Source organism: Otolemur garnettii, unplaced genomic scaffold (genome assembly GCF_000181295.1).
Source record: "Otolemur garnettii isolate 467f Iridium unplaced genomic scaffold, OtoGar3 scaffold00205, whole genome shotgun sequence".
NCBI classification, from domain to species: Eukaryota; Metazoa; Chordata; class Mammalia; order Primates; family Galagidae; genus Otolemur; species Otolemur garnettii.
Genome location: NW_003852600.1, coordinates 279,977 through 294,344, shown reverse-complemented (window position 1 = coordinate 294,344; position 14,368 = coordinate 279,977). Strand labels below are relative to the sequence as shown.

General features: G+C 46.0%; 1 protein-coding gene across 1 annotated transcript in view; it reads left to right on the top strand.

Moving 5' to 3' along the window:
• The window catches only part of NT5E (5'-nucleotidase ecto), a 52,755-nt gene that overhangs the window by 23,656 nt on the left and 14,731 nt on the right, over nucleotides 1–14,368 (top strand). The window contains exons 2-3 of the mRNA XM_003801292.3: nucleotides 5,849–6,071; nucleotides 9,446–9,634. Coding sequence (XP_003801340.1) covers nucleotides 5,849–6,071; nucleotides 9,446–9,634 — 412 coding nt within the window. The remainder of the gene's footprint in view (nucleotides 1–5,848; nucleotides 6,072–9,445; nucleotides 9,635–14,368) is intronic.

Here is a 14,368-nt window from a genome sequence, read left to right as displayed (position 1 = left end):
AAAAAAAAAGAAAAGAAAAGAAATAATTTCAAGTAATTATGAAGTAGTCACATCTCTATTCCATTTATTTCCAATGTACTATAATACTGAAAAGAAATCAAGATAGCATTCATTATCACCTCTTAAATACAAGTTGAGTGGAAGGCATCCCGTTCCCCTCTGAGTAAAAGGATGTGTGGAAGAAACAAAACACCCCGGAGGGCAGCAGTTCTCAACCTGTGGGTAGTGACCCACAGGAACTATATTAAAGGGCCACAACATTAGGAAGGTTGAGAACCACAAGAACCACTGCCTTAGGGGATGGAGAGTACTAGAACCCTTGGCCTGAGAGCATGTGGGAGGCAGTGGCTGGCACAGAAATGCCAGTCCAGGCCTGAGCCTTGGTGCTAGTCTGCTGGCCTGCAGGACACACAGAGGCTGGTGGCTGTCCAATGGCCTTTCATGCAGGCCTCTCATTTTGTTTTTATAGAGAAATGTCCAACTTTCTGATTCCCCAGTTAAAGTTGATTGATCAAAGCCATCTCCTTGTTGTTAATTAAACCATAGACATTATATGATACCAATAATCCATTTAAAATCATCTAACACAAACACTTGGTAAACACTGAGTAAGGAATGATGGCCAGTGGGGTGAGGAGGGTGAAGGTCAATCCCCAGAGCTGGACGTGCTATTCCCTCCACTCCTGGGCTCATCTGTGGGGCTGAGGGTCTGTACAAATCCTGTCACCTGTGTGTGCTGTCAGGAAGAAGGCTATGGAAACAGTCTTCCTGTCCTTAGGTACCAGACTGTTAAAGAGTCCATTTGAAGATCTCTGATGAATGAACACAGCAGCCACAGTGACAGTTTTAACAGGAAACTAAGCCACAAAAAGCAGCCAACTACAAAGCCCTGAAAACTATAAAGCCTCCCAGGCCAAGGAGCAGTGAGCCCATCTCTCACACGGAGACATCTTCTCCTTGGGGAAATGTATCCCCAGCTGTGTAGAGCTGTGATGAGCTCGAGTGCCACGTCCTTGGGTATTTTGCCTAAAGCTGAGGCAGAATTTATATTCCAAATGCTACCAGAAAACTTAGACTTTTTTCAAATGCTAAGGTGACCACATCCCCCCAATTTCAGGCTGGCCCAGCTTGAAAGCAGGACTACAGGCCCTGCAGAAGTGTACTGGCCTGGGAGGGGCAGGGCGGTGGGCAAACCCTGGGCCTAACCCTTTTCTTATCTCAGGGGACAATTTGTGGTGTTGGTGGTCACTGCTCTTCCCCCACCCACTCCAGCTCTTTACTCCACCCCATCCACTGGCCTGAGAATCAGTCCCCTGCCAGATTGCCAGATTAACCAGCCCAGAGAACACTTACCCCAGTGACCCGGTGGAGGGGGGAGGGGGGGAAAGGATGCGTCTCGAGGACACACATGGTGTCCAGTTCCAGGCCTCCCACCCAGCAGGTTCAAAGTCCTGCTGCCTCCACTTCTGCTGCCCCTCAGGGTCTCCCCTCCGCTCTCCGCCCCACTCAGCCACACCCTGGACACCCTGGAGTCTCCAGGCAGTCTTTGGGCATCAGGCTCACAGCCCCTTTGGGCTCCCCCAAATTCACCAACTGCCTCCTGCCCCTGCTGCCCCTGTATTAAGTCTCTCCAGGCCTCTTCCTCCCTCTCCTAGGATGAGACACAGACCCTCCCTTGTTTCCTGAGTGTCCTGAGTTCCGTCATTTCTCCTGCCAGATTCTAGGTGCCCTCAGCTTCAGGAGCTATAAGCTGCTCCCAGTGCAGTTTAAGGGTGACTTCCTGGAGACACCTCTCTGACACCAGAGCCGTGGGCATCTCTTTCTAATCGATGCCTGAAAATAGGTGTCACTGACCACACTCATCCACTGTGGCTGTCTGCTCACATGTCAACTGCCCCTGTGTCCCTGGTGATGCCAGGCAGGTGCTGGCTGGTACCAGTGCTCAGTAGATGTTTGCAGAATAACTAATAAAACGTTCACTCCACTTGCTCCTTTCACGTGGACTCCATTCCTCTCTATGATTTGGCAAGTAAACTGTTAAAACTTTCCAGAAGAGGGCAGGATATGAAACACACCTGGCAAATAGTAGTTAACCTGTCTGTTCCTAGTAAAATGAGAGAAATCAAGTTGCTTAGAAACAAGTGAAAATCTCAACCCGCTGCATAACAATTCTCATTCTGACCCCTCTGGACAATTGCAGAGTTTTCTTGTTTTCATCTGTTTTAAGTCACAAGTTACCTTTACATTTTTACTAATATCTTATGGGCACTGGTTTGTGAATGAAATATATATATATATATTTCAGTTTGCTGGACTATTCTGTGTGAGTGTGGAAAGTTTTTTCATGTAAGATCATTAGTTCTTTTTTTTTTCTTAAAAAAGCAAGTGTTTTAGGCTTTTTACTGTGTAAAGAAAGCGGTAGGGGTGAGAGGCTGGGTGCACCATGTGCTGAGTATGTTTCTCTGACTTTGGTGCGGGAAATACTTATTCAAGGTCATTTTGCCAGGACCAGCTACAATATGGAAAAGTACATTTGGTGAAATGTCGTGTTTGTAGTAAAACTGTACAAGATTGTCACAAGGCTAGAGTTGGTGAATGAATGAAGTGGATGTGATTATAGAAATGAAATATTTGGGAAGCACAAGGAGAGTATAAGAGCACAAGAGCACAGTTTAGGGATGTGGTGGCAGTAAGTGCAAGTAGCCGTTTAGCCACAAAATGTACACATGAGGGGGGTGCTTGGGTGTCCCTGAGGCTGAGAGGGCAGAACCAGACTTTGTCCTGCTGTGTGTCCACCTTTTACTGCCCTGTGCTCTTCACTTGGGTAGTCTTTTCCTAAGGTATTTTCATGTCATTAATAAAAATAATATAAAGGAATAAATAAGATCAAATTATTTATTAGCACATTTCTTGAGGTCTGCAGGGAATGGTGGGGACTGGTCTTCAGCAAGTGGTTTCAACCTCCTGTAGAGCTTACAAAGCCTCAAGTTCTGATAAGAACAAGAAAAAAGGAGAGAGTTGAGGTACGCCAGTGAAAATAGGAGTTTCTAAAGAAAATAAGTATTTACAGAGAAACTTGTCTGCACCAATTTCTGTAGGAAAAGTTAGTTGTATATAGAGAAAAAAGATATTTGTTAACAGTCTCTTCATTTATGCACTCAGCGTTTTGAACCTAGGGGCTCAGAGGGGCTCCTTACTTGCTGGGCAGGTGAGAGCTTTGCAAGGCTGCACAGAGACAGCCATTGAGAGAAGACGACGTCTACCTCAGGGAGCCCAAAGAGACTCCTGGGAAGTCAGTTTTCTGTAAGGAGCTAAAGCACTGGTTGGACAAGGTTGAAGGCATTGAATAGCATGAGGAAACAATATCCTGTTCTATCCTGTTCTTTCTTTCTATCCATCTATCATCATTGATGTCATATACAAAGTGACAAAGGAAAGTGAGAGCCTGGGAAGCTGCATGTGGTTAGGGCTTATTGTTATTGCCCCTTATGTGCAAGGCCTGTACAGAGCCCTTTGCAGCCAAGCACAGAGGTAGGAACTTTGGAACCAAACATGAGTGGTGCTCGTCCCAGCACTCCACCTCGTGCTCCACCGCCTCCAACTATGACCTTCTCCAGATCTCAGCCTTTCTCCCATCTCAAGCCAGCTTGGCAATGGTACCAGCCGCCCAGCCCAGATTCTCTGCACAAACACTGTCTCATGTAGCACCATGCTTGTTTACTCACCCACTGTCTTTCCAGAGGAAACTGTTTCAGAACTGTGTCCCAGGTCACTGTCCATCAGGGGCAGGTCAGCCCTGCTGTGATGCCCACACATTAGCAAGTAGATGAGGCTAGAGGGAGGAAAAGTCTTCTCAGAGAGCTTGTGGGCCCTGTTCAGGGTGTTGAATTTTATTGAAAAGGCAGCATCTCTCACTCTGTCCCTCAGGCTAGAGTGCCCTGGTGTCAGCCTCAAAATTCTGAACTGAAGGGCTCCTCCTGCCTCAGCCTCCTGAGTATCTGGATGTGGTAGGAGGACAGTGCCTACCACATCCAGCTGTGTAGTTGGGAGCCACACCCACCCACCCACTGGTGTCTCTATAGGAATTTAAGGTGGAGAGTGACAAAATTTGCATTTGAGAAAGATCATTCTGGCAGCAATATAAATAGTGCCTTTGGAGGCACACACTAAGGCCATGCTGGTGAGGATGGTGGGTGAGGGGCAAAGAGCTGGGGGGCTTAGCTGCTCCAGGGCTTCTGGCTAGTGACTGAGGAGATGGTGGCACCAGGGCCAAGATGGTGAGTCACAGGGAAGGCTCGGAGCACGATAAGCCTGAGGCATCTTGCAACACTAGGGATATGTCCATGTCCCAGCTGCCACAGGCCAGGAAAAGTCAGAGCCAGAGGGCTGAGCCAGTCCATACAGTGTCCAGCACCAGGACCCAGGGTCCTGCCCCTCTGAGGAAGGGGGCAAGACATTCACTGCTCTCAGGTCAGGGTGGGGAGGGGGCCAGACACAGAAGCAGTAATTTCTGCTGGTACAGATGCTGGGAATAGAATGTTCCTGGTGAACTACAAGGTCACTTCACGAGTCAAATAACCTTTCACGAAGAACTGTAGAAATTTTCATTAAAAATAAAACTTCCCAGAAAAGCAAGATAGTTACTATGCTATAACAAAGGAGACATTTCACCATAGGATGAAACCATTAGCTCTAAGAATAGAAGAGGAAAAAAATACCCAAGACAGAACCTTTAAGACTAACTTTTAAGGAGGAAGCGGTAATTAGGTAAGAGGAGGAGGTAAGAATGGGCAGATCATCAGAGATGGAGGAAAGGCAAATTTAGAAATTCTGCATTTAACAGGGAGCCAGGAAAGTGGGGGGTACAAGGCAGTCATGGGGCACCAGGGCCACAGGGTGGAGGGGAAACAGTGCAATTGCTTCCCTGGCCCCACCCCCACCCCGAGGGAGGGGCTGGAGAAGACTGGGCCCCTTGGATGGACGGTCACTGGCGGCTACAGGCCTGTTCCCAGATGATCCACAAAGGGGTGGGGGGCATTGGATGTTCTATTTAAAAAATTTGAGATTCTCTGGTAAGTTAACAAAATAGCCTTGGCTGCCAGTGCAGGTGGGTGGCAGCCTGAGGAAACAGGCTCACCTGGGAGGCAGCCAGACCATGTTGTTAGCAAGGCTCGCTCGTGGATCCTCCATTCCCAGGGGGCTGCAAATGAAAGCCCAGAGGTATGGCCCTAGCAGCCCCCCAGAGCAGAGAGGCAGGGAGAGAGCAAAGTCTCGAGAGGCTGGTCCTAACCACCCTGCTCCTCCTAAGCCTGAGTGATCTTCCTCCCTGGTGCCCCAAGAACAGTCTAACCCCAGGTCTGTCCCCTCTCCAGGAGTTTTGGGGGAAGAAGCAGATGTGGGAACCTCAGAGCTATAAAGGCTGAGGACATGAGGGGCACGGGGCTCCCGCAGTAGCCAGCCTTCTGCTGTGGTGCTGTAGTCCTAGGGGAGCTGATCATCTCCCCTAGCACACACAGTTTGCAGGATTGGGTCTGTAATGCCATATATGAGGAGACAGAACATGGGAAGGCTGGGCACACCTGGTGATTACAGATGTGGACCCTGCACCAGGTCTGGGGTGCAGGACAGGCTGCAGCTGCTCTGCAGGGACCCCCCCTGTGGCTAAAGCCTGGGGCAGAGGCACTCAGCCACTGACCATGTGGATGTCCCTGGGCCTGACCCTGGAGGTGAGGAGGACATAGGCCTCTGGATCTGTGTGGGAGCCACTGGGCTGCTGTCATGTTTTTTAACTATGTTGTTCCTGGGAATTCCAAAGTTCCTAATTCTTTTTCTTTTTCCTTTTGCCTAGGCACTAGGAAATCATGAGTTTGATAATGGTGTAGAAGGACTGATTGATCCACTCCTCAAGGAGGCCAAGTTTCCAATTTTGAGTGCAAACATTAAAGCAAAGGGGCCACTAGCATCTCAAATATCGGGACTTTATCAGCCATATAAAATTATTTCTGTTGGTGATGAAGTTGTGGGAATTGTTGGATACACTTCAAAAGAGACCCCTTTTCTCTCAAATCCAGGTATCTTCTATTTTTACAGCATACATTGTTTGAAAATAGATGCACTAAGTCACAGGTTGGCATGATTTTTATGAACTGTCAATGAAAGTGGGAACTCGGCAAATAGTGTCCTTAGGATGACACTGAGAAGCCATCAGATGACTTCTGCCCTGTCCTGAGTTACTTTGTTAGCATGAACAGTGTCCTTGTTTAGTCCAGGGCACTCACAGTCAGAAGAGCCACCTGTACCCACTGCTGAGTGGGGGCCAGAGCTGGGGCTTCACCTGCATCTACCTTAACTTACCGCCTTTCCAGATGTGATAATAACACATCTATTTGACTCTCCTTTCTCCCTTTTCATTATTTATCTCTTATCTTAATGATATTCTTTCATCTGGGTTTCTGGGAAATATATATATTTTCTTGAATAGTCTTATGATAAATATATGTCCTAATATATATCTGTTTCCGTATGTCTGTCCTATATGTGTGTGCACTATGTAATTAAACACATGTAAAAACCACTCAAGAAATAATTTGATCAGCTGGATGTTGGGGTGGTGGTTCCTGTCGTCCCAAATACTCAGGAGGCTGAGGCAGGAGGATCACCTAAGCCCAGGAGTTTGAGGTTGCTGTGAACTAGGCTAAGGTCAATGTATTCTACCTAGGGTGCCAAGGTGACAGAGTGAGACTGTCTCCAAAAAAAAAAAAAAGAGAGAAAGAAATGATTCAGAGCTACTTTTATAGGAGGACTTTTACTGAAACACTTTGACAGTGAGAACAAAAATTACATTTTCTGGCTTGGCACCTGTGGCTCAAGTGGCTAAGGCACCAGCCAAATACACCTAAGGTGGCGGGTTCGAATCCAACCGGGGCCCACCAAAACAACAATAATGGCTGCAACCAAAAAATAGCCAGCCGTTGTGGCGGGCATCTGTGGTCCCAGCTACTTGGTAGGCTGAGGCAGGAAACTCGCTTGAGCCCAGGAGTTGGAGGTTGCTGTGAGCTGTGATACCATGGCACTCTACCCAGGGTGACAGCTTGAGGCTCTGTCTCAAAAAAAAAAAATTACATTTTCTCTAAACTATGCAAATTAAATGTTTCTCCATGTTTGAAGGAAAAAAAAAGAAACTAAGAGCTAGTATTTTCCAGAAATATGAGTTTTCAAAACTGATAAAGGACACATAATTATCAATTTTAAAAAACTTTTATTTGTAGTGTGGCACACTTTTTTTGTAGTTGTTACAATAAGTCCAGGGCCTTGGAAACAAGGACAAAAACAAGACCCAGAGAGGTCTCAGGTGTGTCCTGCAGCTGGCTCAGGGCAGAGATGGGTGGGGACTGTGGGTGGTAAGGAGAGTGGGACCATCTGCTTGAGCCCTACTGCGGGCTCAGTGGACTTGCTGCAGGGCATGCTGGGTGTGTGAGGTCGCAGTCACTACTGAGACACAGCCTCATGAGGCAGGTCCTCATTCGCCACCTGTTGAACAGTGCCCAGTGCCTAGAGTGAGCTGAGTTCTCAGTAAATGTTGCTGATGAATTCCTGAGAGCAGGAAATTGTAGGGACGCCAGTCACAAAGTCACAGGCAGTTCAGTTTCCTGGAACATGGATTCTGAGTAGGGAAAGCTAAAAAGGAGGGTCAGGGCTTGATTTGTGGATGAGGAATTCAGACGTGTGACGTGGAAGTTAGCATTGTCTCTTCTTCAGGAGTCACCATTGAGAAGGGAGCAGGTGGGGCAGGGTGGAGAGACTTGGGGGCTCCAGACATCAGACTGCCCCAGCTAGGACCCTGACTCACGCTTTCCCAGGCCGTAGCAGAGATGAGTCCAGAGGGATGATGCTTTTCCCAGCAGCTTCTGGAAGAAAGGGCCAGGCTGTGCAGAGCCTCATGAGGATTGGGCTGGGGTGGGATGGTAGTTCCGGGAGAATCTGCTTCCCAGGCCAAAGCCTAGCAGCTCACATGGGCCCTCCCACAGCTCTCTGACCCCTATTTGGGTCCAATTCTCCCAGTCCTAGGGCCCATTTTAGCTAGACAATGAAATCCCTATAATAAATCTCACACTTCTTTGTGCGATGTATTTCCTTGTGATGCCCCGTCCTTGTGAGGTTTCTGATGTTTTAGGAGAACACAGTCCTTTGTCCTCAGAGGCATTTCTCTGAACATTTTGTTCCTTCTTGCTGGCCAAACCCTCAACACGCACTTGCCCCTCTGAGGAATATTCTGTCCCAAGAATATCAACCAAAAACTTTCCGCCTACTGGAATGTCCATGTTTGGAGGAAGAATAAAATAAATGAGCAAAGTGTTTGGTGTGTGTGAAGGTGGTAAGTGCTGTGGAGAAGCAGGAGCAGGAAAGAAAATGAGGTGTGGGGAACACACCTTGTCCTAAAGGGCTGTGCTGGACGCCTGCAAAGGAGGCACGGCCCTCAGGGCGACAGGCAGGAAGTCCGTAGTCCTGATGGTCTCCTAACACCCTGTGGTAAAGCTGTTACAGCTCTCCAGTTTTAAATGGTGCCTGTAAGTCCAGAGAGCTCTGCTGGTCCAATAGAGGTCAGTCTGAGGCCTCCCTAGTTGTGATACCAGTGTGCTGTTCAAATCTTCTGGGAGGCTGATGGAAGGACTGAGAATGCTCACTGAAGACAATTGCCTAAACATCCCAGTGTGACCGGAGCTGCATTTTCAATAATGATGCTACTCTTTGAAGAGATCAGTACTTTTCAAACTGGAGTTTATAGCCTCCTACATTTTGAAGGCTATTACTGAGATACTGTCCCTCTTGGCATTTCCAAGTCAGCACAGTGAGTCCAGAGGAATCAAGTATGCCCTTGTGGCAGAGGCCAGCAGGTGGCAGGGCAGTGTCTGTGAGTGCAGGCACCTGCTGCGTGTGCATTGGACCTTCGACCTAAGCTCACCAGTGACACCAGCAGTGTCTTTATCCCGTGGAGGGAGGATAGTGAGCAGCCAGTGAAGACTGCTCATACCTGGTGCCAGCGGCATTTAGATGAGTTCCTTGCTCAGCATGGAGCTCAGTAACTCTGCAGTGTGGCATTAATTCAGAGTGAACAACACGCAGTTACCACCTTCCATGCGAAACTGGCATTTAGGAACCAATGCTGACAGTTTTAAGTCATCCCACATTTTTACCCAACACCTTGGAATCACTAGTGCTATTTGGCCACTGTGCTTATATGCTCAGGAATTTTCTGCATTGGTGTGGAGAAGGTAAACTGAATGTAATTGACGATATTGATTGATTTGAATTTTTATTTAGGGACTTTGTATTTAACATATGAAAATATTTTGTTTTTAATAATTTAAGACATTGGGATGTTAGTAATAGCAATATAAGAAAAATTGTTGTTAATAAATGTCCATTTTATCTATTTGTTCCTTAGGAACGAATTTAGTATTTGAGGATGAAATCACTGCCTTACAACCTGAAGTAGATAAGCTAAAAACTCTAAATGTGAACAAAATCATTGCCCTGGGGCACTCTGGGTTTGAAATGGATAAACTCATCGCTCAGAAAGTGAAGGGTGTGGATGTCGTCGTGGGAGGACACTCCAACACATTTCTTTACACAGGTAAGAAAGAAGAAGACCACAGGGCAGCATGTCCACAGAAGTTACTTTGTCCCCTTTGCCTTTCCCAAGCAGTAACGGCAGCGTCCCTCAACACACACTTGCCCCTCTGAGGGCCCGTGTTCCAAGAATATTGACCAAAAACTTCCTGCCCACTGGAGCATCTCTGTTTAGAGGAAGAGTAAAATAAATGAGCAAAGTGTTTGGTGTGTGTGAAGGTGGTAAGTGCTGTGGAGAAGCAGGAGCAGGAAAGAAAGTGAGGTGTGGGGAATACACGTTGTCCTAAAGGGCTGTGCGGGACGCCTACAGAGAATGAGGCATGACCCTGGGGGTGACAGACAAGAAGCCCATCCATAGTCCTGATGGTCTCCTGACACCGTGTGGTAAAGCTGTTACAGCTCTCCAGGGCTTTTTTTGCAATTTTTGGCCGGGGCCTGGTTTAAACCTGCCACCTCTGGCATATGGGGCTGGCACCTTAGTCTTTTGAGCCACAGGCACCACCTAGCTCTCCAGTTTTAAGTGGTGCAATATACATTACATATTAAGCTACTTTAACCCCCCCCACACACATACACACATTAAGCTACTTAATATGTAATGTATATTGCATAATATAAAATACACTAAATGCATAATACACATTGAGTGTGAATAGGTGTAAATCTCACTCAGAGACTACTAAGAAAAATCGATTGGTTTCATGGTTTTAACTCAATTCCACTTCTTTATGAATATTACAAATATAAATAAAACACACATGAAACATATTTATACTGTATATATAAAACCAAGTGATTACTGAGCCCCAATCAAAGGTCACTTTATTGTAGACTCATATCAAAAAGAAAGCATGTCATACAAAAAAATTTAAGCATAAACAAAGAAATGTAAATAGGGGCATTATAGTCAAGGAGAGAGGATTTAATTTATAGTCTATGCAGGCAGCAAGAGCTGAAACTCTGGTTTGAGTCCTGACTTAACTTTGTCCTAGATGCCACACCTCTCAGCTTGGTGTTATGTAGTTCTGGTTAGAAAACCTATTTTATTTTTTGTCCATTTTGAACCTGTGGCATCCAGAAACTTTCAAGTCTACTCCTGTCTTTCCCACTGCCCCCTACTTTGTTCTGTGTGGATAGATCTTCCACCTGTGCTCACAACAACGAAGAGGCCAGCTGGCTGGTGGATGGCACTTCTGGTGGCAGATATAGGAGGCTCCACCAGGTTGGGGGGGCCCAGCCCACCTTGAAGAGGTTGCTGCTTCTCCTACCCTTATGTGGGCTATCAAAGGCCTTCCTGTTTTTGTGAAAGCAAAATTCAGAAATCTCCCAGAGAATAGGAAATACCCAGAAGTATTAAAATGGATTATCTTATCACTAAGAAAATAATTTTTTTCTAATAATTTTGAGTATTTTAAAATGAACGTATATTATTTTTGCAATCAGAAAACAAGAAACAAATTATAAAAAGAAAAGAAAGAAACACAATATTGGGTCAAAAGTCCTCATTCTCTTTCACTTGAATGACTTTGAGCAGGTCACTTAGCCTCTCTGAACCTGTTAGCTGAGTTTCAAAACAGGGATGATAATGATGAAAGTGCCACATTATTGTGAAGAGTATGCGAGATTTGAAAACATGTTGGAGCCCTTTCATAAGCTACAAAGAGCTTGTCCTGGTGTGCAGTGTTGTGGAGGTCACCACCAGCACAAATACGCCAGTCCACCTGTGACTCGCAGAGCATGGAGGCCGCCACTTAATATGATGCCAGCTTTAACATGTGCTGCTTCAGCCCCTTCACATGTATTTTACCTCTTGGAAGATATGCACTCAAGAATAATTTCAAACTGAGTTATGCCCTTTAGTGGCTATGAAACCAATTGAGTGCCTTATGACGTCTATTTTTGACAGGTGACACTACAATAGATTCAGCATTTATGTTGTTTGTAAGAAGGACAATCACTTTCATTGGACAGATGTATATGAAGTGGTGAGAGCAGCCCTGGCACACAGCAGGCAGCAAGTAGACGTGCTCAGGTGATGACAGCACTGGGCAACGGCATTGTGGCCACATAGCCGGCAGCCCCCCAGACTGCTCCAGGAGGGTCAGAGGAGAGGAGGTTCCTACCAGAGCTGGCGATGGCAGCCTCGAAGATGCCTCCGATAAACAGCAGCGGGATGCTGCCCATGCCAGCTTCCCTCTTTGGTGGGATGAGGGCGGGAACAGGACACCTGCTATCGAGGGTCTTTGTGCTCCAACACCCAAAAGGATGGATGTGGGTCAGAGGCCTGGGAGCACGCTGTCCACATCAGCTTGTGATGAGCACCAGGTGAGATATGAGATCCTACCCAAAAGCTCTGCTCCACTTTCTCTGAGTCTGTGTCAGAGCCAGGACACACTGTGCAGGCTGATGTGTCCCCTGCCTCATCCTTTAACGGCTTCAGAGTCATTCAACTGTGATCCATAGTAAGAGCCACATTTTACCTGGGGATCCCCCCCTCCACATACACACATATACACGCACACGAAAGAAGACTTTCGCAAAGCACCTGGAATGTACCTTGACACTTTCTGTTTTACTGTTTCATGTTTTTTAATGCCAGTTTCTTCTTATTAAATTAGTTTTCTTATATTGTAGCTAAACTAAAATTTTTCTTTTTTGTTTAGCTGGCCCAGGCTGGGTTTGATCCTGCCATCCCCAGGACACGGGGCCATCACTCTAACCATTGTGCTATGGACAGTCAGCCCTAAATTATTATTTTCTACTTCTTCTTCTTCTTCTTCTTTTTTTTTTTTTCTTTGACAGAGTCTCTCTCTATTTCCCTGGGTAGAGTGCTGTGGTGTCAGCTCACAGCAACCTCAAACTCTTGGTCTCAAGCGATCCCCCTGCTTCGCCTTCAGACTAGCTGGGACTACAGGCACCCCACCACCACCAAACCCAGCTAGTTTTTCTATTTTTTAGTAGAAACAGTATCTCACTATTGCTCCTGAAGAGTGAGTCTTGAACTCCTGAGCTCAGGCAATCCGCCCACCTTTGCCTTCCAGAGTACTGAGATTATAGGTGTGAGCCACTGTGCCCAGCCTAACCTAAATTTTTAAACACTCAGCTTTACATAAGGCATGACTCAAAACGGTGTGTAATAGGCAAGGGACCTACCAACCATTCAGACATTGGAGTCCATGGACCAGTTTTAGGTTGTCTAGCTGGTCATCCACGGCATTTGGAGTATCTTCACCAGTTAGTTGGGTGACTATACCCAGCCTCCCATCAGTTCTGCAGCTGGTCTTTGTGCTCCTGTCACCAATGGGCCACCAGAGCAACCCTGAACCAGTCCCCCCTGGTTCCTGGATCCTTGAACCAGTCCCCCAATCATAGGGTACTGGTACATGGGGCCAGCACTCTAACCATTGTGCTATGGGCACCCAGCCCTAAATTATTATTTTCTTCTTCTTCTTTTTTTTTTTTTTGAGACCGAATCTCACTCTGTTGCCCTGGGTAGAGTGCTGTGAGGGGACTGGTTCAGGGATCCCTGTGGTACAAGATCCACAGACACCCTTTTATAAAATGGCGTAGTGTTTGCATGTAACTTAGGCACATTTTCCAGATACTTTAAATTTTCTGTTGATTATTCATACTGTGTTTCCCTGAAAATAAGACCTACCCCCAAAATAAGCCCTAGCAGGATTTCTATGCATTTGTTAAATATAAGCCCTACCCCGATAATAAGACCTAGTGATGGGTGTGGCTATGCAGATATTCTTTTAATTAATAATATTTAACAGGTTATTTTAACTTCGTGGAAGCTTCTTACATGCTGCATAGCCACACCATGCATTTTGGCACAGAGTGGTAAGGAAGACTGGAATACCTTTTATCTGCCATAGCTCCTTTCTCTAAGCCATTTGCAAGTGCTAGGGGAAAGGAGTTCAGGCATCACTAGTGCCAGCTCCACCAACAAGGTCGGTTCCCTTGTCAGGTTCCAGAAGAAGATGACTTAACTACATTTGAATAAATGTAGATTGTTATACTTAACAAAAATAAGACATCCCCTGAAAATAAGCCCTAGTGTGTCTTCTTGAGAAAAAATAAATATAAGACAGTGTCTTATTTTCGGGGAAACACGGTAATACCTAATGCAATGTGAATACTGATAAATAGTTGTTATACTATATTGTTTAAGGGGTAATAACAAGAAAAACAGTCTTTACATGTTCAGTACAGATGAAATCATTCATTTTTTAAAAAAACGTTTTTTGTAGGCTGTTGGCTGAACTCACAGACACAGAAGCCACAGATGCAGGGAGCCAAGTGCATGTGCCCTTGCCATGTAGATAGAGCTAGTTAATGTTGAGTGACTGGATGAAAGAAAGATTTGAGGATTAAAAACTACAGTTTGTTTATCTATAAATCTTGAAGTTGATAATTCCAGGCTCAGAGAAAACAGAGACAACTGAGTCTTAGCCATTCACTGCACCATTCATGATCGGTTACCAAGGCTAAGTTTGTTCTCATGAAAATCTTTGATTTTGATACTCTTTGTTTTAAAGAATGAACTTAATTAAAAGTAATTCCAGGACACAATAGGGATGAGGCATATTTGCCTATTTATTTATTTATTTATTTGAGACAGAGCCTCAAGCTTTTCCCCCTGGGTAGAGTGCCATGGCATCACAGCTCACAGCAACCTCCAACTCCTGGGCTCAAGCGAGTCTCCTGCCTCAGCCTCCCAAGTAGCTGGGAC